Raw genomic sequence first — 26,798 nt, 5'->3', positions numbered from 1 at the left:
CACATTGGTTAACTGCTCTATGCTTTCAACAGGTATCTGGAAACCACAGTATTTCCACTGAACATTTGTAATGGGTGTGAGTCTTGTCTCTCAAAAGAAAATTCTGCATTCTGAATATGCTCTTGTAGTGACGTCATTTTAATAGAATGTCACCTATATGGATGTACTAACACACAAATGGGAACATAAGTACTATTTCATCAATATTTCAATAGAAAAAAGGTCAACTTTTAAGCATCTGTTTCAAGGGAGGAAAGGTCTAATTTATAACAGAGCTCTGTTGTACATCATAGCAAATATATAATATCAAATAAAATTCAAGGCAGGGGAAGGGGAACATGTCATTACACCTATGAATTAGATTCAGGCATTCATCAAAAATGTGCCCACTGACAGATCCTTATCTTTTAATCCGGGGTATAAAAATGCCAAAGTATTTTACAAACACACAGAAGAACATTTATAAAATGTATATTTCTAATAATTTTTTTCACAAATAGCACATGTGTGTATACTATGCATTCTAGGTATCCAAATTTAGTAAAATTGTTTTAATGTGCTTTGCAACATGCAGTCAATCATCAACAAAAGATACTTGGTACAAAACATTTTTCAATTGATTTTTTGTTTTACATGAATGGCCAAGAAAGAAGCTCCAAATTCATATAAATAGCAAAAGCAATAAAGTAGGTAACCAACATGGTTCTGCTTGAAAAATTTCTTTCTAAACAAAGTGTTTTTCTCTAAGACTTACTAATTTATTGCGTAAGAAATGGAAGTACTACACAGATGATAAAAACCTTCATCAGCAAGTAAATAGGTTAACCTAGCAATTGGCACAACTAACAGATTTTGTATCAAGATATGCTATATGAGACCATTCATGGTCATGATGCCCAAAGAATTCAGAAAAATCAGCAAAGAACTTAATTTTCAGTTCTAACTAACAAGAGAAGCAATTTGTTTTTAGGTTAAATATATTCAGCATGCAGAGTTTCAAGAAACAGGTGTTATAAGTTACAGTTTGAGAGTTCCATTAAAAAGTACTCACCCACACATTCCATGGTTTCATCTAATGGTGCAAAACCATCTGGACATTCGTCAAAGCAACGGCCTCTATGCAAATAAAAGCCGACTTTGCACTTGGTACAAAAGTCCTTGCTAAAGCAAGAATCACAGTTTTCTATTCTGCATCCTAAAACAATTTAAAAGAGAAAAAGAGAAAGTTTCGGTCAAAGAAATTTACCCGTTTTGCAAATAAAACTGTCACAAATTCACTGGTTAGCCCAGTTGAAATGCTCACGGTCAGAGAAATACTGTTCAACTCATTTGCTTCCTAATGCCATTTCATTCTAAATCATCCCTACCTCTTCCAACAGCTCACCACATCAATAAGTTAAGAAAGAATGCCAGCACGGGGCCCCCGGCAGCATATAAGACCCTTTAGAAATGTTTGCAACTCCACATGGATTAAAACAAAATAATTAAAAAGAAAAACAAAACACCCCCAACTACAAATTACATTGCTGCCAGGAATGAAATCTGTTCTGTCCTTCAGAAGACCTACAATGGAAAACACAATGGGAACACTGCAATCAGTGTTTGGGGATACGAAATTAGTTAGAAATTTTAATTTTGAAAACATTTTTAAATACATGGTCTATCAGGCATCCTCAAACTACAGCCCACGGGTCATATGCGGGCTGCCTAGCACATTTATCTGGCTCTCCGGGTGTTTTGCCATGGCTGCCTGTCCTGCTTAGCAGCCTACTCGTCCCAGGCTCACAGTGTACGCTCTTCCAGTGGTCTGAGGGACAATGAACTTGCCCCCTGTTTTAAAAGTTTGAGGACCCCTGAGGTGGTCCCGAACCCTTTTGGCACCAGGGACCAGTTTCATGGAAGACAATTTTCCCACAGAGGGTGTATGGGTGGGAGGCTGGTGGCAGAGCTCAGGTGGTGATGCACAGCTGGACTCCTAAACAGGAGTCCACATACCAGTAGCAGGCCACAGCCAGCGGGGGTTGGGGACCTCGCAGATCTAGGGCACTGGTCATGGCTGGCATCTGCTTTCATCAGAAGGTGATTTGACTTGAATGGGAAAGGGTAAGTTTAGGTCATTTTAATGAAAATCTTTAATGCGTCAAAGGCTTTATATACATTTCCATTGAATCTTCACAACAATCCTAACAAGGTGGGTAGTAGAATCTCTATTTTGCAACTAAGCTGAGACTAAGAGAAAGTCACACAGCTAGTAGTGGTTGAGTTGGATCTGAAAGCCCCTAAAACCATTTTCTTTTTTTTTTTTTAAATTTATTTTATTTCAGATGATGGGGGTACAAATGTTTGGGTCACATGGATTGCTTTTGTACTGCTTGAGACAAAGTTATAAGAGTGCCTATCACCCAGATAGCATACATTGTACCTGTTAGGTATGATTTCACCTATCCCCTTTCATCTGTCTTTTAGATCCATTCTCTATAACTCACTGATGTCTGCTAGGAGCAGTTTGTCAAACAGATGTGCTTTCAGGTCTACTCGATCTGTGTTTGAATACCAGCTCTGTGACTTTGGACAACTGCATGCCTCTCTGAGCTTCTATTTCTTCGTGTATACAACAGCAGTATCACTTACTTTACAAGACTATGGTAGGGATTTGTAATATATTTAACTTGACTGGCTCATAATAGGGTCTGCAGATAAAAGCAACAGTGAATTAGAAACATGTATCTTTCCACTAAACCACATATATTACAACATGGGATAAAAAGAAGCCATAATATAGGCTTGTATTCTAGGCCAGATTCCTTGGTAGGCCAGTAACATTTGGGCCAGAGGTCGTTGGCATGCACAGGTGAAAATAAATACACTCTAAACTACTCCACAAGGAGAGGAAAGCAAAGAGGGTTGGAGGATTGGTAAATTGAAAGGTTGGGTTTTCAACAGATTATAGTACATTATTACTTGTAACAGTTTTAACTGATGGCAATTAACAGCATGTAAAGTGCTGTGAACTCCATGACATATTTCTTCATTTAACAAGACTGGAAAACTGTATTGGGTGCTTTAAGGATTCAGAAGAACTTTAAAATATATAGTTCTTGTAAGCAAAGAGATAATAATGGGGTAAAAAAATGCAACCAAATTTTGAGTGTAAACAGGTTTTTATGTATTAAATTACCACCATGAAGTAGATAACTCAACTTCTAAAATGTTACCAAATTTACCAATGAAACAACTCTGTGTGGGTTAAAGTCCACAGAGAAATTACAACATTGCTCCTGTGGGAGGGAGGAAAAAATGGTAGGCACAGAAGAACAGTTTATCACTCCATAGAAGGTTCATTTGTAGTCTTCAATGCTGTAACCTATATTTTAATAAAACAGTGGTCTATAGCTGGTCAGTAGCCTCTTAATCATGGTCAAAATACATGACCATTATGTCCACAAATTATTAGTTTTCTTGCTATATTTAAAAAAAAAAAAACAAGTGGCCCTTTCTGCTATAGAGTTATTTTCTAAGAAAAATAATAAGCTTTGCAAACGATAAAACAGAACTAAAGGGTGAAGAGAAAAAGCATTTATATTTTTTAAAAAAAGAACTGTATACTTCATAAATCAGCTGTTATCTATATAAGGTGTGATTTCTCTTTAAAATATGACCTGCACCAATAAGCTTTTCAGCCAAAAAGTTACAGAAATAAGCATTTGGAATTAATTTTAGAAGGTCCTCTGCAGATCTTTATTGTTACTTGTAGCTCTTTTTCCTCCTTTCATTCCATGTTCCTAATACCAGTTTACAGAATGTGAATTTCTGAAATACCTATCATTCTCTGTAAAGTCCCTCAGGATTTCAGGCAAAAATCTGCTAGAAGAAAGCTTAATTATTTGTTCTCAAATTTAAGTAGAAGATGAATATGATACCTTCAAATTGTAGAATTCTAAAGCCACTTAAAAGCAAAAGGTGAATTATAAGAAATGACTCAGAAAACGCTCTAAAGCCTATTGTTAAGTTTAAAAAAAAAAAAAAGGCAAGTTGCAAGATATATATGATACAATAAAGCCATACATGCATGTATGTGTTCATGGGTATGAAGTAGTTTAGAGAAGTTAATGTGGGGAGGTAATGGTAGATTTTTGAAATGTTAAATATTTCTGAATCATATAAATCTTTCATAATTATAAAATGTTTATGTAATAGAAGTGTAACAGAAAAGGTTATTACAATATACATTCGTGACCTACTTACGTTGACCCGAAAAGGCCACTGTATTATCATGAAATAAGCCTTTTTGATTTTAACAGGCAAGAATAAATAAAAGATATATTATCCCACCCCAAAGTTTTTCAGATCTGAGTTGATGAAAATATACACCTTACTTAATAATGATGAACCTGCTGTAACTTTCAAAATACACATTCATTTAACCATCTCTTGTCAGTAGCCTTTGTTTTCTTATGTTCAATGGTGTTTTCCTTTCACTCAAATCTAAGGGAAAAAAACTAAAAGTATTGTCTGTGCGATAAAGCATTTTTTTAAAAATGCTTTGCTTAGTGCCAAGTCCTAACACCTGAAGAAGCTCTGCTGGCCTTTCCTCAACTCAGTCCTCCTTTGCCACAACATAAAACCAATGCAGGTGGCCCATGCATTCAGGGGCCTGCACTGACAACTCATCTAATCACGAATGCCTTACTAACCCAAGGCTTTTTAGAGCCAGCAACTGCACAAGCCACCTACCCTGGGAAGTCTCCTTGATGTGCTTCAGCACCCAAAAACCTTTTCTCACCAGCTCCAGATCCAGCCGCAGCCCCCTCACTCTACTCAGCCATTTCTCCAGGAAGTAACTCTTCCGCTTTGGAAAAAATACTCCTTTCAGGGTCTCATGATCCTATACTTTCTCCCCTAGCCTGTAATCACTTCCCAAAAACTGATTAAGCTTGTCATCCTAATTGGGATTCATATCAATGCTATTCATTCAATTTTTTATATAAAAGCAAAACATTCTCATTACAAACAAAAATTTCAAGCAATACAGAAGGTTTAAAGAAAAACAGAGAAATTTTGTATGACCTGAATGGCATGATCAGGCCTCCTCCCCAGAAATAACCACAGTATTAACAGTTTCATTCACATATTAATACCTTACAAAATCTCTATGTAAATCTTATAAATAAATGAGTGGAACACCATTAAAACACCAGTGGGATCATATAATAGATAGTTAAAATTAGAAAACTTTATGCTGCATAAGAAAATAGGCATATCAAAAATTATTAAACAGACCTTTTCCATGAAAATGTGAGCTTTAACTCCTTGTTCAGAATAAAAGACTCTGGGTTAGCCAACTTACATGCTTCTAAATTACAGTGCCTCCTCAAAAATGTAATCCACCAAGTGAGGACTGCCAATATTGGTTTAAGTAAAATTACTGTCCAAGTGAAATAGTGTCCAAATGCAGTCTGACAGGACTGTAATTTGGCAAAAAAAAGGACTTACCCTGGCCAAGAAATGGAAAAATAGACTGGGTACCCTCTCTCCTACTCTCTCCTCCAGCCCTCCATACAGGCTCCAATATAAAATTTCTCAAATGATACCATAATCCAGCTCAACAGCTCATTCCAAACATTCCCCAAGAACCTAGTATGTGCCAGGGAGTGTGCCAGACCCTCAGAACCTAAACCTTTAATATTCATTCCCTATCCTAGAGGTGCTAAGCCAAAAAGGGAGGCCACAAGGAACCAACAGAACATCACAATATAACAGATATCAGAGGCATGTGCTGGGTACATTAGAGACAGAAAAGAGGGACCCATTTCTGGTCTTCCATTAAAGTTTTTTGGTTTTTGTTTTTGTTTTTTTTTTCAATCTGTGAATTCCCCACTCCTAACAGCACTGGGAATGTAGTGCAGTTTTAATGTTTACCAAGTTGAACAAACATGAATGCCATTTAAAAACTTGATTTCTTTAATATTTGAATGCTTAGTATGAGATTGGCTGCACATGCATTGTAAGTATTTCTAACATTTAAAAAGCCATACTGTAGAGAACTGCAAATCATACTGGAAGAAGCAACAGTTAAACACCTGAAAATAATTATTCTAGAGAATGTAAATATCAAAGGCAGGCAGGTGATATCTGCAATGGAAGTTGGAACCTCAGATGAGCAAATTTGAGCGAGGCAGGAGAAGCAGAGTCCTGGCAATAGTGGCTACGGTCATATGGCGATGGAGAAAACTCCCAGGATGTGCAATGGGCCCAATGGAGAGTGGCTTCGAGGGGGAGCTGGTGGAGATAGTTACCCTGGGCTTAGAAATTATGGGTGGAATTTATAAATTATTTGTACTTTGTATGATTTAAGTGTTTAACAATTAAAATGAATGGAAATGAAGCTAGGTTCAAGATTATAGGCTTGTTCTGACAAGCAGTGAGTGGTCCCCGTAGATCCCTGAGCATGAGAGTAGCATGACCAAAATGATCCCTCGTTTCCTCATTTAGACTGGCAAGAAAGTTCCTAGGAGCCAGGCGTCCTGGTGGATAAATACCTAGAAGCACAGATGAAAGAGCAGAGTTCCCATAACCTCTCAGGATCATCATCTACTGCAGGGGAAAATCCACAGGCAGGCAATTAGGTAATAATCACCTAGTCTAAACTAGAAAGTATGAGTGAGCTAAGGAGTGGATATTTACAGAAAGTTAACCCTCCTGAAAGCAAGGAGAGACAAGTTGAGAAAGCCATTGAGAAGCTCAACAATGAATCAGCAGCATGAACAAACTGAGTGGAGGGGGAGAAGACAAGAAACTGAGAGAAGCCAAAGATCACACAATATTCCCCTCTTCCTTTGGTCCCACAGCACTCTTGGGGCACTTGACATTCTGAGAACGTTTGTTTTGTTTACCTTCCCAGCTAAATCTAGGTGACAAGAACCATCTCTCTATTGATTATCCCAGCATGGCCAATCATATAAACTAGAAAAATTAAAAGACAGAGGGAAAAAAATTAACCTTTGTTAAATCCAACTGTGAAAATGGAATTCTATGTATCACAAATAATTATTAAAGAAAGGGAAGGAATCATTGAGGCAGTTAGGTTTTAGGACTAAATGTTTCATAGTTACAATCAAACTATTTGAGTGATGATGCAGAACCAGCATTACCATGGACTCAAACACACACCGAGGAATCTTTTTTTTTTTTTTTTTGAGACAGAGTCTCACTTTGTTGCCCAGGCTAGAGTGAGTGCCGTGGCGTCAGCCTAGCTCACAGCAACCTCAAACTCCTGGGCTCAAGCAATCCTGCTGCCTCAGCCTCCCGAGTAGCTGGGGCTACAGGCATGTGCCACCATGCCTGGCTAATTTTTTCTCTATATATTAGTTGGCCAATTAATTTCTTTCTATTTATTGTAGAGATGGGGGTCTTGCTCTTGCTCAGGCTGGTTTTGAACTCCTGACCTCGAGCAATCTGCCCACATCGGCCTCCCAGAGTGCTAGGATTACAGGCTTGAGCCACCGCGCCCGGCCGTATTTTCTTTTATAATGTTTCTCGATATCATCTGTGGGCTTTGACTGCCTTAGCATACCGTGACAATCTGACTGTGTACTGATCTTCAGCTGCTCTTTATTTCATACCAGCATCTCTGTTCAGAAGGTGGCACTCACTGACATCTGGGCGTCAGGTTGTAGTTGCAAGGATCAAAGGGCATCAAGCCAACCCCTGAACACCCTTAGAGGATTCTCTTCTACTTGTATGCTAAAATTTGAACAGAATTAAAGGGACAGGTTGTTTAAAAAAAACATTCAAAATTAGACTTTTAGTAATTTTACCCATGGAAATTACTAGACTGTGAAACTGAACATGAGGTTTTAAAAAATTGTTTAAGTATTTTTAGGCTTCTCTAACAACTTCGAATACTACTATTTAACATTCCATCTCAAAACTTCCAATGGTTTATAAATATCCATAAATAAGTTTTTAAGCTTTATGTTACCAAAATCATGCATTCTAACGTGTACCATGGCAGCAATCTCATGAGAGCCAGGATTGGTGAAAACTATGAACTAAGAGCTAAAATTACACTTTTGTGTAATATTGTCCAGTAACACAGCTCATTGGAATCTTCATTATATTTTAACCTAAAGAAAATAAAGAATACATCCAGAGGTTTCAGGATTCAATGTTTCATATTTACAATTAAACTATTTGAGTGATAATACAGAAAAACTAGCATTAGTAAGTTTAGAGAAGACCCAGGATGGAAGTGTGTGTAAAACCCAGTGGAATGGGTTTAAGACAAGCTTGGCTGTATTAGTTGGAATAGTTGGCATAGAATGACATGTCAAATAAAGAAGTCAAATAAAGAGGATACAGAACAAGAGCCAGAGGCAGGAAATAAGAACTATGTTGAGAATATAGTGGCCAGATCGTACAGTGGTCAGCAGATCCGAGGTTAGAATCTTGTCTTTATTACTATCGTGTGACCATGGCCAAGTCAGTAAAGCTCTCCTTGCCTTAATGACCTCATGCATTTTAAAAAGAAAAAGTAACATCAGTCTCTATCTCATAGGATGGTTGAGAGATTCAGAGGCTTAACTAATGCAAAGATCTCAGAGCTCAGTATCTGCTAAGTAATTAGTTATCAAAATACGTGAGCGATTATGAGTATAAAAATTTACTACCATATAATCCACTGCTGCGTTATACATCCAAAAGAAAATCAGTATGTTCACTGGGGAAAAGAATCTCTTTTCAATAAACGGTGCTGGGAAAACTGGATAGCCACTTGTAGAAGGCTAAAGCAGGACCCACACCTTTCACCTCTCACAAAAATCAACTCACACTGGATAACAGACTTAAACCTAAGGTATGAAACGATTAGAATTCTAGAGGAAAATGTTGGAAACACTCTCCTAGACATCAGCCTAGGCAAAGAGTTTATGAAGAAGTCCCCAAAGGCAATCAAAGCAGCAACAAAAATAAATAAATGGGACATGATCAAACTACAAAGCTTCTGCACACTCTTTCCTTTCGCTAGTGCGGCCGCAGCCATGAGTATGCTCAGGCTTCAGAAGAGGCTTGCCTCTAGTGTCCTCCGCTGTGGCAAAAAGAAGGTCTGGTTGGACCCCAATGAGACTAATGAAATTGCCAACGCCAACTCCCGTCAGCAGATCCGGAAGCTGATCAAAGATGGGCTGATCATCCGCAAGCCTCTGACTGTCCATTCTCCAGCTCGATGCCGGAAAATCACCTTGGCTCGCCGGAAGGGCAGGCACATGGGCATAGGTAAGCGAAAGGGTACAGCCAATGCTCGAATGCCTGAGAAGGTAACCTGGATGCGGAGGATGAGGATTCTGCGCCGGCTACTGAGGAGATCCCGTGAATCTAAGAAGATTGACCGCCACATGTATCACAGCCTGTACCTGAAGGTGAAGGGGAATGTGTTCAAAAACAAGCGGATTCTCATGGAACACATCCACAAACTGAAGGCAGACAAGGCCCGCAAGAAGCTCCTGGCTGACCAGGCTGAGGCCCGCAGATCTAAGACCAAGGAAGCACCCAAGCACCGAGAAGAGCGCCTCCAGGCCAAGGAGGAGGAGATCATCAAGACTCTGTCCAAAGAGGAAGAGACCAAGAAGTAAAACTCTCCCCTCTTGTCTGTACATAGTGGCCTGGGTCATAACAAACAGGTGAATCATTTGAATAAAACAAGCCTTTGTCTGCTTAAAAAAAAAAAAAAAAAAAAAAAAGCTTCTGCACAGCCAAAGAAACAGTCATGAAAGTAAACAACCTACAGAATGGGAGAACATTTTTGCATCCTATGTATCCGATAAAGGGCTGATAACTAGAATATACTTAGAACTCACGAAAATCAGCAAGAAAAAAATCAAATAACCCTATTACAAAGTGGGCAAAGGACGAACAGAAACTTTTCTAAAGAAGACAGAAGAATGGCCAACAAACATATGAAAAAATGCTCAACATCTCTAATCATCAGGGAAATGCAAATCAAAACTACAATGAGATATCACTTAACTCCAGTGAGAATGGCCTTTATCAAAAAGTCTCCAAAAAACAAGTGCTGGCGTGGATGCGGAGAGAGAGGAACACTCCTACACTGCTGGTGGGACTGCAAACTAGTCCAACCTCTGTGGAAAGCAATATGGAGATACCTTAAAGCGATACAAGTGAATCTACCATTTGATCCAGCAATCCCATTGCTGGGCATCTACCCAAAAGATCCAATGACACTCTACAAAAAGGACACCTGCACTCGAATGTTTATAGCAGCACAATTCATAATTGCAAGGCTGTGGAAACAGCCCAAGTGCCCATCAATCCAAGAATGGATTAATAAAATGTGGTATATGTATACCATGGAGTACTCTTCAGCTCTAAGAAACAATGGTGACATAGCACATCTTATATTTTCCTGGTTAGAGCTGGAACCCATACTACTAAGTGAAGTATCCCAAGAATGGAAAAACAAGCACCACATATACTCACCAGCAAACTGGTATTAACTGAGTAGCACCTAAGTGGACACATAGGTACTACAGTAATAGGGTATTGGGAGGGGGGAGGGGGGCAGGTATATATACATAATGAGTGAGATGTGCACCATCTGGGGGATGGTCATGCTGGAAACTCAGAATTGTGGGGGGAGGGGAGGAAAGGGCATTTATTGAAACCTTAAAATCTGTACCCCCATAATATGCCAAAATAAAAAAAAAAGGAAAGTATTAAAACAATTATACTACTGTTAAATGAAAAAAAAAAGAAAATCCGTATTTTGAAGAGATATCTGCACTCCCATATTTATTTTAACACTATTCACAATAGCTGAGGTATGGATCAACCCAAGTGTCCCCCGACAGATGAATGGATAAAGATAACATGTTATATATACCTGAAGGAATAATATTCAGCCATAAAATAATGAAACACTGTCATTTACAGCAACATGGATAGAACTAGAGGTCATTATCTTAAATGAAATAAGCCACGCATGGAAAGACAAATATTGCATATTCTCACTCATATGTGGGAGCGTAAAAAGTGTATTTCACGGAGGTGAAGAGTAGACTGGTGGCTACCAGAGCGTGGGAAAGGAACAGGGAAAAGGGAAAAGCAGCTGGTTAAGGGGAACAAAAATACAGTTAGAGAGAAGGAATAAGTTCTAGTATTCAATAGTACGGTAGGGAAATTATGATAACAATTTATTGTGTATTTCAAAATAGCTAGAAAAGAATTATAATGTTCCCAACACAATGTTGAGGTGATCGATATTCCAATAACCCTGATTTTGATCATTTCACATTGTATATAAGTATCAAAATATCACATGTACCCTTAAATATCATTTATCAATAACATTTTTAAAATTTAGCAACTAAAACAAAGATGGCAGTCCAAGATAGTGGATGGAAGGAAGCTCAAATAGGATACTCCACATGGAAAAAATATAATTTCAATAAATTTCATACATATGCACTACTCACATGAAAAGCATTATCCAAAGCCCACAATCTATAGTAAATAGTGGTTTTACCCTTGTTTAAATCATGCAGCTTAAGAAACTGGTTATAATCATTTGTTGAGCATCTATATGGAAAGGAATTTGCTCTGAACATTAGGAATTGGGGGTTAGAAAAGTGAGATTTAAAGGCAATTTTGACCTTGGGGAGAGTAGGGCAGAAATCACATTCTATCTGTGCTCTATTCCCTTCACTACCACCTAGGAGTGGGAAATGTTTGCCTTACCTATTTCAGACAGTAAAGTCCTGGCCTTGGCAGTGATTTGAACCCTCCAGTTGCAATTAGGTAGGATGAATGGACTCTATCCAGAAATTTACACATTGTTTTTCAAATAACTATAGAGAGCTCTACCTTACATGCCATAGGACCCTTTATTTCAACTTCTAAGGATATATATGCTGTCAAAATTCTTTTTTTCTCCCAACTCATTTTAACTTAAAATGTTGCAACAGTTCATTTAAAAAAAAAAAAACATAAAAACTCAAACTTGAGAAATATGTTGCTGGTAGCTTCACTGTAGTATTTCAATGTTTGAATGTTATATCTTGCCCACCCACACAAAAAAGTATGAAGAAATATTGAAGCTTGTGTAAAATCATGTGGTCAAGTAATGAAGTAATAATGAAGTCAACATATTAATTAAAATGTTGGCTTTATTTCTCATATATTCATGTGATGCATATTTGAAATCATCCTCAAAACAAATGAAATCAGAACTTGGAAGACATTTGCTGGGAATACAATGCTAGGTGTTTAAAGGGCTTTTCTTTTCCATTTAGGGAGGGGAGAGAAGAGAAAGACAACTACCTCAAAATAAAATAGGAAAGGAACGTAATAGCAATGAAAAGTTTTAGAAGTTATAAATCAAATTAATATCTCATATCAGATTTTAAATTTCTGCCAGTAGCAGATCTCTCATCCTGGTTACTCCTTGTGCTTTTCCCTTTTTTGGTAACTTGTCACCCTTTTATATTCAGGTGGGACCAAAGCCGTTTAACAAACTTCAGACCTGAGTCTTAGTTGAATTTTTCCAAATGTTGGAAAATGTAGAACTCTCCACCCAACTAAATGGAAAATCATATGTAAGCTAATATATATGTCTTGCCCTCCACTCAACCCCCATCCAAGGAAAATGAGAAGAATCTCTTAATCCCTTTACACTCCACATAAGCTAAAAGAGCAGGGTCGGCAAACTTTTCCTGTAAAGAGCCAGATAGTAAATATTTTAGGCTTTGCAGACCATACGATCTCTGCCTAAACTGTGTTACTCATCGCTGTCGTAACACAAAAGCAGCCATAGACGGTATGTAAATAATTAAGCATTTATCAACTCTGAAATTTAAAGCTAATATTTTCAAGCATCACAAAATAGTTTTGATTTTTCCCCCAGCCACATAAAAATCTAAAAGTTATTTCTTAGACTAGATAACAGGGCCCTCCAAAATAGAAAATAGGCAAGATTTTGCTCTCAAGTCATAGTGTGCTGACCCCCAAGGCTAGAGAATTACTGAAATCCATGGGACACATTGAAGGAAAAAGGAACAAAGTCTCATTTTGAAAACACCAACTGGTAATATTTAAGCTTGGGGAGGCACAGTGATGTCTTACATCCATAACCTGGCTGTGTGCATAAGACAAACATCAGTGAGTATGAAGATGCTGAAATGTATCATCCTGACATGGAAACACTTTTATTTTGATACTTTTTACACTTGATAAATCAAGAAAGATGACTCCTAATCACTTGCCAATATGTCAAAATTCCATCCTATATTAATAAGCTTCTAATTTCTTGCTTGTTGTGGTACTGACTTGTGAGTGAAAAAGCTGGTTGGAAAAAAAAGGAAGAAAATAATTTTACAAAACAATGTGTTTTGGCTGAAACTGGCATGACATTTATACCTAGTCCTATGGTTTGATATCTTTTTTTGGGGGTAGTGGTGGTTAAAAGAGCACAGATTTATTTTCTGGAGGTCAGAAGTCCCAAGGGTTATATTTGGCTAACGTTGATTTGTTGGCAGGACTACACTTCTCATAGCTCTAAGGGGAGATCTGTTTCCTTGCCTTTTCCAGCTTCTAGAGGCACCTGCTTTCCTTGGCTTGCGGCCTGCCCTCGAGTCCTCCAACCTCTGTTCTGTCATCACATCTGTCACCCTCTCATCTCCCTTTTATGATGAACTTTGGCCCACCCAGTTAATCTAGAATAATCTCTCCATCTCAAAATTCTTAACTTAATCACATTTGCAAATGGGCCCTAATGTGCTGACCACTTCAATGCTACCAGCCCCTGCGCTCCGACCTGGTTAAATTTCACTGCCTGCTCTTCTCCTAGTCATACCCACAAGAGCTGAATATGGCTGGACAATGAAATCCCACAACCTTGCCGACTGGTCTTTTTTTATCTTTAGTGAGCAACAGTTGTGTTAAGGATGTTGTCAAAGTTCCCCACTAGCTTCTGGCCAAGACTTGAATTTTAGATAAATTGGCCAAGGTGAGTCTGAGGAACCAGTTGTTCTTATTTTTTTAAACCTAGATTGCTGATCTTTCTCCTTCAGTGTTGATTCCCCTCTAACTCATCTTTCATGCTGCCAAAAATCAAAAAGATTCCTGAAATCCACAACCCTACAGTAACCTGGTCATTCCCTTATTTGAAATCCTTCTCTGACTACTTATGGCTTTCAGGAAGATGTTTAAACTTCCTAAATTTATCACATAAGGCTTGTCATAATCTAGTCCCCACCAAAATAACTAGTATCATTTCTGCTTATATAGTGAAATTAATTATGCTCAACCACCTCCATTTTATTTAACAATGGATGATGTTTCGTGACTCCAGGTTTTTAAACATTTTTTACCTATAATAATGTTTTTTACCTATAATAATTCCAAATACACCCACAGTGTTCATAAATGTCTTCTTCATTGCTGCAATCCACCCCAGCTTTAAAAAGTATCTTTTTACCCAGTTTGGTTAACTTTGTCCAGGAAATAGAAATATACATCTCCTTTGCACACTTGTTTGAGGAAAAAAAGAGAAAAAGGTACATCTAACAGCACAGTTGACACAAAACAGAAGCTAAATAATTAGCAGCCTGTACAACATACAGTACTGAATTGATTATCTGTCTTTTCCACTAGTCTAAAGTTTCTCAGCCTTGACACTACCAACACATTAAGCTGGATAATTCTTTATGGCAAGAGGCTATCCTGTGCACTGCAGAATGTTTAGCAGTATCTGTGGCCTCTACCCACCAGAAACCAATAGCACTGCTGTTGTAATAACCAAAAATGTTTCTCAACATTACCAAATATTCCCTCAGGGGCAAACCCTACCCCAGTTGAGCATCACTGCCCTAGATCATAAGCAATTCAAGAGCAGAAACTAATTATTACTCATTATTGTATCTCCAGGTACCTAGTACTAAAGCCAGCACTTAGTAGGTGTTCAATAAATCACGTCAGTAAGAACCAAAATTCTGCCATCTAGCACTACAGATTTGTTTTGCCCATTTTTGAAACATATGTAAATGTATATATTATTTTTATGGCTTCTTTCATTTAACACTATGTTGTGAGATTCATCCATATCACTGCACATTGCTGCAGTTAATTTGTACTTGAAGTATTTCTACTTCTGTATACAGGTATTTCTTTTTATTAATATACTATATCTTCTTAGATATTCTATTATTTGGACATTGGGCTGTTTCCAATTTGTAGCTAGTATGAATACCATTGCCATGAATAATATTTCATATGTGTTTTGGTTACAAGTCAGGATAGTAGTTAGCCAGAGGAGGAGAGAACAGTGGGTGAGTAGTACTAACATTCTTTCTTGACTTCAGTGGGGTTACATGTGTATATCCATTTTGTGATAGTTCATTAAACTCTCCATTTATTATTTGTGAACTTAGAATTTTGCATACTTCATTTAAAGCTTTTTGATTACTAAGAACATGACAGATATGCAAATAAAAAAAGGGGGTGGGGATCCTGGTAAACATCCAACAACGCAAATATTCATGTGAAAACTACATGGCCAAATTCATTTGTATCAAAGCATATTAAAACAAATGTATTTTTATACTTTTAATCTTTAATAGCCAGTGAGATGCAAGGGAAAATATCTGCTGTTAGTGAAAATGTGAACTGATACAACTTTTCTAGAAGGCCATTTGACAATATACACTAAAGCCTTTAAAATATATGATTAAAAGTTCATCTTACAAAAATAAATCAAGCAAATGTGTGAAAATATGTGAGAAAAAACAAGAATTTATATTAATATATGAGGATATTTTTCATGGAACTGCTAATAGTAAAAGACTAAAAGCAAATATTCATTAGTCAATTAGTTAAATACATTATGGTATGTCCATTCAATAGAATACATGCAGCCACATTTAATGACATGAAACAATGTTTATAATTCATTAAAACAATTTACAAAATTACACATTTATAAGGGAGAAAGACAAATATGCCTAGAAACAAAATGTCAAGGACAAAAGCGAAAATCTTAACTTTTGTTATCTTTGAGAAGTGTTTTTTTTTAATTTTTGCTTTTTATTAAGGCCTATATACCTTCTAAGCTTTCTGTAAGGAATATGTAAACAATATAAAAATATAGTTTTATGTAAATAAGTGTATCAACAAAAGAAAAAGAAAATAGAGAAATATCACCTAACAGTATTGGGGACAATGGCAGCTTCTAGTATATGTTAGTACATATACTTGTGGCATTCCTCAAAGGGTTATTGAATTGACTTTTATAAGCATGGTTGAATCTTATGTGCTTTATACTGTGTGTACGAAGAAGCCAACCTCAGATAACATTTCAGAGAGCAAGACTTCCTTCAGAAGGAGGATATTGCTTTATATTTGGAATCTTAGAATAAGATTAGGAAATGGACGAGCTAGTTGCATTTATAGGATTTTTAATATACTATTGCTTAAAGTATAATTTTCTTCTCTACCATCCAGCAAGATTGCTTAACAAAAAGTGAATATGATTTCAAATTTTAAATCTATGATGGCTTTTCCATGATGGGTTAAATCTTTCTCCTCCTCTAAATGGAATACAAATATCAATGCAATATATGCAATATATGCAAAGCAGCCACACACACACACAAAAAGCCAATTGTTGGTATGGAAGAACCATGATCATTGAAAGCCATCTATTAAGAATTAAGAAAATTTTTCATTTTTGTTTTGCTTCACAGGAGTCTTGCTAATAAGCACTTCAGGCTTGTACCAGATAAGTAATGATTTCCTCTAAGTCAGTAAACTCCAACATTGATTGCATTCACTTATAGTAAATATAACTATAGCAAACCCATTCTCAAATGTAGATTCTCTTTCCAAGGCTGATTTATAGTCACTGTTGTTTCCATTTCTGAGAAAAAGAATCAACTTAGCCAAAATGTGCTTTTTAACTCCTGCCTAGGAGTATGTCTCCAAGGCAGACTCCATCCATACACTATGAAGTATTGCTGAGGGGACCATCACACCAGCTTGCACAGGACAGTCCTGGTTTACACCTAATGTCTCTGTGCGGTTATTAATGGCAGCCCCTTTCACCTGCGATGTGCCAGGTAGAGTAATACATCATATGGCCAGTCTATTGTTCATACATAGTACATGTAATGCTAGCTCTAGAACTTGGAATAAATCCCTTGATCCACCTCTTGCCTTATCGTCCTTGTGCACTGATAGTCTGCAATAAAAAAAAGTCTACAGGATAGTCATGGACACAAATCATATCCCCCCACCCCAGTCTTAAAGCAATCTGAACAGGAATCCATTTCAAGGTGGACCCTATCCCTCCCTCTAGAAGTTCATAAATTATGAGAAACAAATCACTAGGTAGCTCAAATCATATACCTTAAGGACAAAATACATATTTGTAAAAATCAGCTATCTACTTTTGCTGGGAGTTGTATCCCTCCTAGTTATTAATACAAACAATTCCATGAAATGAAGGCAGATCCCAATTTCCTCTAAGCCTAAATATTTCTATCTCTGCTAATAGCAAAACTATTCACCTAGTCATCTTAGCTAGAAACCTTAGGATCAATTTTGATTCTCCTTCTCCCTGTGCAGTTAAGTACCAAACTTCATTGGCTCTCTTTTGAAAGCCTCTGGAACTCATTGCCCACAAATCTTTCGCCAGAACAAGATTTCTAATCTACAATTGCTATAGCAGCCTTCCTCTAGTTTTTCTTCCTCTCCAATTCATCTCCCTCACTTCTGCTAGAATTATCTTAAATAAAGTAATCTCTTTAGTCCACTGCCTGCTCAGTACCCTCAGATAATACACAGACTTCTCAGCCTGGCATTCCACACCCTTATCATTATACTCAAGCCTCCCTTTCCACCCTCAATTCCAACCACACCTCCCACGAGGCACATGATGTCCAACGGCTCTCGTCCAGCAATGGTATTGCTCTCCTAGGTCTTTAGAAATGTTTGGGGACATGTTTGCTTGTCACAGTATTGTGAGGACACAAAGGACATTTAATGGGCAGGGACCAAAAACACCAGGTGTCCAGCAATGTAGGACAGGTCCCATGAAATAGACTTGCCTTGCCAAAATGCCAAACAGCACCCCAGGTGAGACTTCTTGTTCCTCAAACATTTTTTTTTCTTTTTACATACATGGTTCCTTCTTTCCAGAATTTATTTAATAAATAACCCTCCACTAGAGTTCTGCCTGCTTCCAAAATAATATCATCCTTGGATGACACAACTCAAAATTTCCTTCTTATCTAACGACCATCTCAGCAAAATAGTCACATTCACAGTGTGTTAATGGGAGATCATTAAATCACTCTATTTGAGAGTGATTTAATGCCTACTGATATAGCACTTAATGTATTAAGTTATGATTAAACTGCTTATCCAACTGTCATTTTACACCGTGGTCCCCTTTTTTTTAATCCCCTTCTACTTCCTAAAAATTTGAGCTCTTAAAGAAAGGAATCTTCTTTTGGTGTCTTTTTTTAAACCCCAATTTCTACAGTTGACCTAGAAGATGAGACTCATCCTGTAAGTGATTTTTTGGATTAAAAGATGAGAAGTTGTACCCTCATTCCTATGTACAAAATGTTATTCCTTAACCACTTTTACAGTTGTTTAACTTAAACTCAGAAAGTTACATCTTTATCAGTAATGATGCTTAAAGAAACCTAAAATGCATATATTTAACTGCAGATTAGACTAAAGCAGTATTACAAACTCAGGTAAAAATAGAAACTGTGGTAAACCAGAGAGATTGTTCCCAGTATAAAGTATTTAAATTTGATTTATTTTTTGTTTTTGTAAGCACTGCATAAGTACTCCTTACAAATGATCTGCCTAACAAGTCTGTTTGAGATCCTTGTCATAAAAATATACTCACCAAAATATTTTCTTAAAAAATAAAGAAAATGTGCGCAACAGTGTGATATACTTCCATACAAAATATTAAGTAAAATTGCTCCTGTTCGACCCCACTAATTTGTGCAAGTTTGAGCTTAAACTATTTCTACAGCCTATTACAAATATATCCTTTGTTTTTCCAGACAAAATTTCCAACTTGGTTCATCCCCCAAGTTGCATATTCAGTAGAACAGGATAGACAAAGCCAAATGCTCACTTGCACATCTGTTCATGTCTGGGGCTCGGTGTCCGTAGTACCCCGATGGGCAGGAGTGTAGGCACTCTCCATACTGGCGCATCCCTTCTCTTCGAAGAAAGAAGAACAACTTCTGCTGGCATCGGCTACAGCCATTGTCCTTTGAACAAGACAAACAACCCTTGCAAATGGGATTTGATACATAACTAGCTGTAAAAGAAAAAGAAACAAGTATTTAAATATGAATATCATCAAACTTCTGGTCAATACACCATGCTGAAAGGACAAAATGTTTCTTGTCTTTCTGTTCTACTCACATAGAAGTACTAGACAAAATGTCCCGCCCCCTCCTACTCCCCCCAACTCCCACTAAGAAAGAGTTAATACACAAACTTAGAAGAAAAGAGGAAACTCAGAGGCAGAAGTGAGGCTAGACGTTGAAACTGAATGAAGTTTCAGACCAGACAGAGGTAGAACTGACACTTAGCTCCCTCTACGTTGACAGGAGTAGAGAGGGCTGTTGGCACGTAAGTACTACGATCCCCCTGCCCCAACTGGCCAGAGCAGAGGATTCCAACCCTGGATTGGGGGCACCAAGGGGGTAAGCACAGGACAGAGAAAACATACCATAAGACATAAGAACCCCAAGCCTGCATGAGATCCAGGTGTGGGATCCAAACTCAAATTATTGTTATAGCATAGTATGGGGTCCCTAAGTCAAGAAGTTAACACAAACTTATCCAGATCCAGGAAAACCCAGAAAGAAAGATATATATAAAACTATCCTCTAGAAATTTCCTATAGTCCTGAGACTTTCATGGAAAATGAGAATTGTATAAGCAGAAGGTTCTCTGTCCCATAGTCATCACAAACTAAAGTTGAAGCTGTACTTACTCTCAGTTCAAAAGTTAACCAAGAGCTCTTTATCACCATAAACCACAATCCCTAGTAAGAAGTATGGAGGAAAGAGAATTATAGAACCAAGAGAATCAACATGAATTAAAGGCCTTTTCTTTTGTTTTCATTATGAGAGGTCAACTTTCATCTTGACCACAAAGATTGCAGAGTCAACAAATTGTGCCCTGTATTTTTTTTTTAAAAGTATTCTTAAAAGCATTAAAAGCACTGCTTTATTTACGTGAACCTCGACAGACTTAAACAATGAGAATGAATTAGGGAATACTTACCCCAGTCCAATATTTTAGGTATCTGTCTAACCCTACACAGGAGGAATTCTCTTAAAGTAAAAGTGAGGGGAACCACACCCAACGTAAGTGCTCTCTCCCCCCTTCCTCCTATCATCTTCAGCCATAACACTGATTGATGCTGAAGAAAAAGACCCCATGTGTTTTTTTTTTAATGTAATTTGAAGCTTTTTGCCCAAACCTAGAATAGACTTTTCAGTTTAACCACTGTATAGTGTCAACTATTCTAGTGGCCTTCTCTGTGTTGCAAATCAACAGCATAGTAATTCACAAGACCTTCTCCATCCATTATATGGTAACTACATCAACCTCTGTGTCTAAATACAGGCACAAATAGACATTTAAACATGACTAAAGTAATTTACTTTTGTCAGGATCTTAATAAGTCAAGTGGCTCTGTCCATTGCTATGAGATTTAATTCAAATGTGCAGGTGAATAAACAGATCTTAATTCTCAGCTTTGATGACCATGTTTATTTGCTCTCTCTGTAAGCTTCAACTTTTCCAACCCTGAAGCCCGCTGAGATCCAGAGCCTGGTCATTCCAACCAAAACACTTTTCTGCAGCTAGCTCCACCCAAATTCTAAAGATGAAATGTTTCACCCAAAACATTAAAAATCCTGAAAAGAGTGACAGTGATTCTAGCTCAAACTCACAAATATGTAGATTTAGAAAACAAGAAAAACCATGACTCAGAAACAAGGTTAACAATACCCATATCACGAGCAATCATAACAAGAGAAACAACAGCGTTAAGAAGAACTTTTTACTTCTAATTCTAATAGTCGATTTGTGTTCCTTCTAAATTTCAAAGTTTGGCCTTTTTATGAATCCTGATATTTTAAGTTTGATCCTTTGTTAAATCAAATCCAGTTATTCACATTTTATCTCATAGCATTTTGTGTAGGTGTTGAATGCCCATCTGTTTCCAATATACTCTTGACGTTTTTAAGAAGTGTTCCCCTGTTTTTGGAGTTAGCCCTTGCCAAGCAAGAAGAAATCTAAATTCCTTCTAGGTGAAGGCATCCATTCCTGACAAAGGTACAGATTTCTAATTCTGAAAGTAATGGAACTAAACAATGGGCTGTTGGCATCTTAGCCTCATTCCATATTTGCTGGTTAAATAATGTTGCAATTTCAACAGATTTTAAAATGAACAATTAATATTAAGTTCAATCAAGCTTATCATTAAATTGCTAATATGTATCTCTGCCTAACCCCAAGTTCAAGACATGTATTTAAAAAAGAAAACCTACTTCTGGCACCAATAACAGGGAATTTGCATGTGGGATCCTACATAAATCAAGTTGGACACAGATGCTCCCCACTGGAGCTTGGCAACCCTGGAATAAAAATACTGTAACCATCTATACTATCAAGTTCAAACTCAGTTAAGCAATCAAGGTCATGAATTAATGTGCCATTTGACCAAAATGAGAAATGCCTGTCTTAGGATACTTTGCTCAGTTTCATATAAAATTGTAAATATTTACATGAAATATCTTCGTAGAACATGTAATCTCATTGTTAATGTAAAGACAACAAATTTTAATGCTAGACGTTCACCATTATAATTATTGTGCACTAGATAGAAAATACTAAAATTAAAAATGCTAATAAAGCTTAGAGATGAATTTCTAAATTTTCTTTAAAGTTCTAGAGGGGCTATATTAACATGAATTTAATCCAGAACAAAATTTACACATAGTAACCAAGAGCAAAACTTATGCCAAAATTTCCAAACCTTTAGAACTTCTAGAACTATATTTTGAGGTACAAGGCTTGCAAAGCTTTAATTTCCCAAGAAGTGGTAGCTTTCAGAAATTCGTATTAATTGGTTACCTATTATTTGGAAATTAATAATACCATTTATACATCTAAATTATGTCAATTAGAAATAAAAGATTAGATACTTATATCAAGAAATATTCCTTAAAATAATATTTCTAAAAACGTATAAGCTCCTCAAAATATGGAAAGCATCTCTAGAAATAAATGTTTTTAGTAATATCAGGGTTAAAGGTCTTTAATCTTATCATTTTGTTTCTCCTAGCAAAATATGTATTTACCTTACAAAAACTCCAAACAAGGAGAAACCAGATTTTATAATACAGAGGAAGAGAGAATCACAGATCTGTTTTAATACATGAAATGCTAGTATCTTCCAAAAAAATGGAGAAAATTACCATATACTATAAGGCCCTAATTACTCCACTGTGCCAGGACCATTTGAGCTGTAATCCTCAAACACTGACACCTCAGAAGTACATTTACAACCATGAGTAACTATAGCCATAGTGTGGTTCACTGACCAGGATATATTTAACACAGCACAGGGAAGCAGAAAGTCTCTATGAGGCGTGTGTCATGCATGCTTCAAGTCTAATTTAAATAAAGATGTCACAGAGAAGCTCAGAATACTTAGTAACTGCAGGTCAAGGAAAGACAAGGAACCAAGATATGACTACGAAATAAATGTGGGAAGAGTCTCACATGGTTCTGTTTGAAGGCACAACCGATCTGTCCAGAACATGATTCTCCTTTTAACTTAACAGCTTACAGACATTACTAAAATTCAAAGCAATCTGCCCACTGGAGAAGATTGAAAAGATACACCAAAAACAAACCTAAAAGAAAAATAACTCTGGATCAACACATTTTACCTTGAAACACAGGTAAAACATGTCTCGTCAACATGTTTTGCCCAAAACATAAGCAGCTGAAGCAAATGTGGGGTGCAATTCTGGTGGTAGGAGACAGATATTCCAAAGTAGCTTCTGAATGCATATTGATGGCAATGCAAGGTGTTTTGTTTTTTTTTTTTATCAGCACCTACCAGGTCCTGATCCTCAAGGCTCAGCACCACAGAGAGGGGACTCAAGGAAAACTAAAATAAGCACAGAGTCAGTCATATTCTAGCCTATGCCAAAGTGAGAAGCTCAAGTAGAACAGAAGAATTCAAATGAAGTAAGTGGGATTTGGAAATTCTCCAGAAACATTTCCAAAACCAGTCATTAATACCTAAAGAAAAAGAAAGTCACTATGTATAGACTGCAATACAAAGTTAAAATCATGGGCTCTCAATTTAGCACATGCAAGTCTCCAAATGATGAAGCACTTTCCACAATGAACACTGACTTTGAGAAGCCAAGCCCTGTAAGAATTACTTCTCTTTGCCCCCACAAACTCTTTTACACACAGTTTTCAAGCATATCCCTAACACTAGTGTTAATTTACAGGCAGTGAAAGAAATGTACAATTAAGGATAGGAACACACATCACAATTAAACTATTAAAAAGTGGGCAAAACATGCCACCAGAGTCACGGAGCTCTTCAGCTTGTACAACCGCTAACGCTAATGACATTCATTAGATGATAAAATCAAAAACATAGATAGGATGGTTGAGTACTGCTCATTTTTCCATAAAGTGATGATGTTTTTGAAACAAGGGTAGAACCATATGGTAGGTTCTGTAAAATAAGCCACCTGCTTGAATCCATGAGAGAAAAGAATTTACTCCATAAAACTCTTTTACTGACAAAAGAAAAGCAAGCTTGCAGTTAGAATGTGTGTGATCCAATAAGCCTTGGCTAGAAACTGCTGTGTAGTCCAGATTACTCATGCCAAGTGTTGGCTTGAGCTTTCACAACTCACTTAAAAGTTCCTGTGGAAATGTTGACAGACCATTGGTGCTAATGGTAACCCCAACATGAGCAGATCTAAAGATATACATTTGTGAAGATTGTGAAACCACCACTCTCAGGTGGTTCCATGTTTACATAGGGAGATAATCCAATTATTCAAATAGAGAAACACTGCTCAGAGCCAGATTTTTGTTCCCTGTAGTACTTAAATACTTCTTATATTAACGCTATTTAAAAACAGTTTTGCATACTTTCAAAGTACTGTAACTGAAGTGCCACAGTGTCTGACCTATCCAACTGCCTGTAGGGAAAATCTTCCCCTCCTGCCTATTCAAATATTAAATTGTTTCTTAAAAAGAGAAAGAAGGGTAGGATGGAGTCTATTCCATGTATTTTCCATCATGTTTAAGATATTCAACTGTGCCTCATATGCCACCTGCTTCCTAGAATAGAAACTGGTTGCTAACTCCTGCTTACATCACTGTCTGCATTTTAAAACAATAAATGAAAAGCAAACTAGATAGTTTATTTGGTGTCATAAACACAGCCCTCAAGAAGAGTCAGTGTCATAACTTACCAGATTAAAGACTCCATGTGTTTTAGATGTGGAAACTTCCATGGTTCTTACCACTGTGTTTTAAAATTGAGAATGACCACTCTTGCTGGCTACACTGTTCTAAAGAAAGTTTTCTTTAAACAAAGATAATTTTTTTTTACAGTTGCCTTAATGAAAACCAGACTAACAAACCCTTAAAGCTTGACAAACATTAGTACGCAATTATTCAGGAATACACTATGATGCAAAAAATTTAAAAAGTGAAAGTTTTATTATCTGCAATAACACCTGTTCACAAAAATTAGAATGATTCACCAGTAAATCTCCAGACTTACACGGGATTTAGTTCTTAATTTTTGAAACTCATGGTCTGCATTTAGCATTTATAAACAGTTTTGCTTTCATATAACTTTGTTGATTTGCTAACTTCACAGCAATCTGTACGTAAATCCAGTCTGAAGTCTAACTGCTTTAATTATTCTTCCTCTAAGAAGGTCCTGTTTATCAGGAACAAGAAGAAATGAAAAACAGAAAAGTCAGAATGGGGTGGGGGGAAGAAAATGAACATTGGGGAATATGCTATGGAACAGATTGCAGGTTCCATGCTTTTATACTTTTTGAAAGCAATGCTTATTACACGTAATTTCCATTTATCAAAGTGAACAAACAGATCAGAGTGTGAGAAACCTTTCCAAGATCATACAGTGTGTTAGTGACAAATTTGAATCCAGCTCTGACCTTTGACTTCAAAAGCTTGTTTTATTTCCCCATTAAGCAATATATGTATGGCACCCGGGGTTGGCCCAGGGGTGGGGGGAGGGAATTATATCATGACTAAAATTGTGAGAACTTTCTTTCAAATTAGGCCATAACTTTGTATTGTAATGTGCTCGCTGTCCGTTTCCCTCTGTTTTTAGCTACAGCAAAATAATCAGAGTTCTTTTTGATGATTAGTCACTGGGAGTCCTATGCTAATTTTTCCTAACCAGAAGTCCCATAAACCAACAAAATTAAGGTGTCACCCACAAAAACACTTCAGGATAAAACTGCTGATACATCAGAAAGGCTAACAGGGCATTGGGGGGCACACTAAGTTACAAGGTAACTATGGCAGACTTAACGAGAAATCTTCAGAATTATAAATGGGAAGTCTTTTACTATTTGGACATACACCAAAAGGCCAGCACTTTTTAAAGAGGGATCTCCATTTGACAAGTTCAAAGAAAACAAAAATCGCCCCCCAAACCATGCAATTTCCTGCAAATGGGCCACTCTCCTGTCTTTGAAGACAGATCCTGTCCTGGCTGAAGGGCCTTTGAAGTAACACAGCAAGTATACCTATGTAATTAGAAAGCTTCAGTGAGCCAAATGATCAAAACGAGACTTTATAGATGCTCTAAAGCGGGAGGAATGGACTGAACAGGTTTGGAGAGGAATTTGCCACTGCTTACTAACCATGATTCTCCTCTACTCCCTCCAATCCTTGGAAGCCAAAAGCAATCTGCATATACCTTAATTGTGAAAACTGTTAACAGTATTTGAATGCTCTCAAAAAGTGGCAAAGCTTTGTGTATGCAGATATATAACTAGACATACAGATATATACACATATATGTGTATAGAAATATTTACATATACTATTTTTCTGCATCATTTGAAGATTTGCAGACATTTTGCCCTGTTATCTCTAAGTTTTTTAGTGTTCAGTATGTATTTCCAAAAACAGACAATGCCTCACATAGACTATATTTGATACAAGTTTCTAATCCACCGTCCATAATTATTCCCACAATGTACTTTATGAAATTCTTTTTTTTAACCCTAACAATATTTGTATATGAAATTCTTTATATCTATTTTTTCCCTACATTGGAATCCTATCCAAGATTATATGTTGCATTAGGCTTTCATGTTTAAGTCTATAATCTGGAACCGTTAGTTCCTCTTTCATGATCTTAATAGTTTTAATAGAACAGGTCAGTTATTTACAACATGTTTGTTTGGGTCTGTCTGATGTGCCCTCGTGATTGTCATGTATATTGGGGATGACATAAAATGATGTTACATCCTTTCTGTGCATCATGTAAAGTGGCACACGGTGAATCTGTTTGCATTACTGGTGATGCTAACTTAGGTCACTTGCTTATGGTGGTATCTGCTAGGTTTCTATACTATAAAGTCACTATTTTACTTCTGTAATTAATAAGTATTTTGAAAGGTGATACTGTAAACTGCATAAATACCTTG

General features: G+C 36.9%; 2 protein-coding genes across 2 annotated transcripts in view; one reads left to right on the top strand and one right to left on the bottom strand.

Moving 5' to 3' along the window:
* RSPO2 (R-spondin 2) overlaps positions 1 to 26,798 on the bottom strand; it is a 147,242-nt gene that overhangs the window by 57,204 nt on the left and 63,240 nt on the right. Inside the window, exons 3-4 of the mRNA XM_012786320.3 lie at positions 19,166 to 19,354; positions 1,052 to 1,195 (exon numbers count right to left, since the gene is read on the bottom strand). Coding sequence (XP_012641774.1) covers positions 1,052 to 1,195; positions 19,166 to 19,354 — 333 coding nt within the window. The remainder of the gene's footprint in view (positions 1 to 1,051; positions 1,196 to 19,165; positions 19,355 to 26,798) is intronic.
* LOC105883272 (large ribosomal subunit protein eL19-like) lies at positions 9,016 to 9,737 on the top strand. Its single transcript, XM_076005077.1, has one exon. It carries the CDS (start codon positions 9,039 to 9,041, stop codon positions 9,627 to 9,629), a length of 591 nt encoding a protein of 196 aa, XP_075861192.1. The 5' UTR covers positions 9,016 to 9,038; the 3' UTR covers positions 9,630 to 9,737.

This window comes from Microcebus murinus, chromosome 7, assembly GCF_040939455.1.
Source record: "Microcebus murinus isolate Inina chromosome 7, M.murinus_Inina_mat1.0, whole genome shotgun sequence".
In the NCBI taxonomy this organism is placed as follows: domain Eukaryota; kingdom Metazoa; phylum Chordata; class Mammalia; order Primates; family Cheirogaleidae; genus Microcebus; species Microcebus murinus.
The sequence above is the reverse complement of the archived record's forward strand: the minus strand, read 5'-3'. Positions and strand labels throughout refer to the sequence as shown.

Excerpts from the sequence above, each read along its gene's own strand:
- LOC105883272 (XM_076005077.1), top strand. The coding sequence starts at position 9,039 with ATGAGTATGCTCAGGCTTCAGAAGAGGCTTGCCTCTAGTGTCCTCCGC.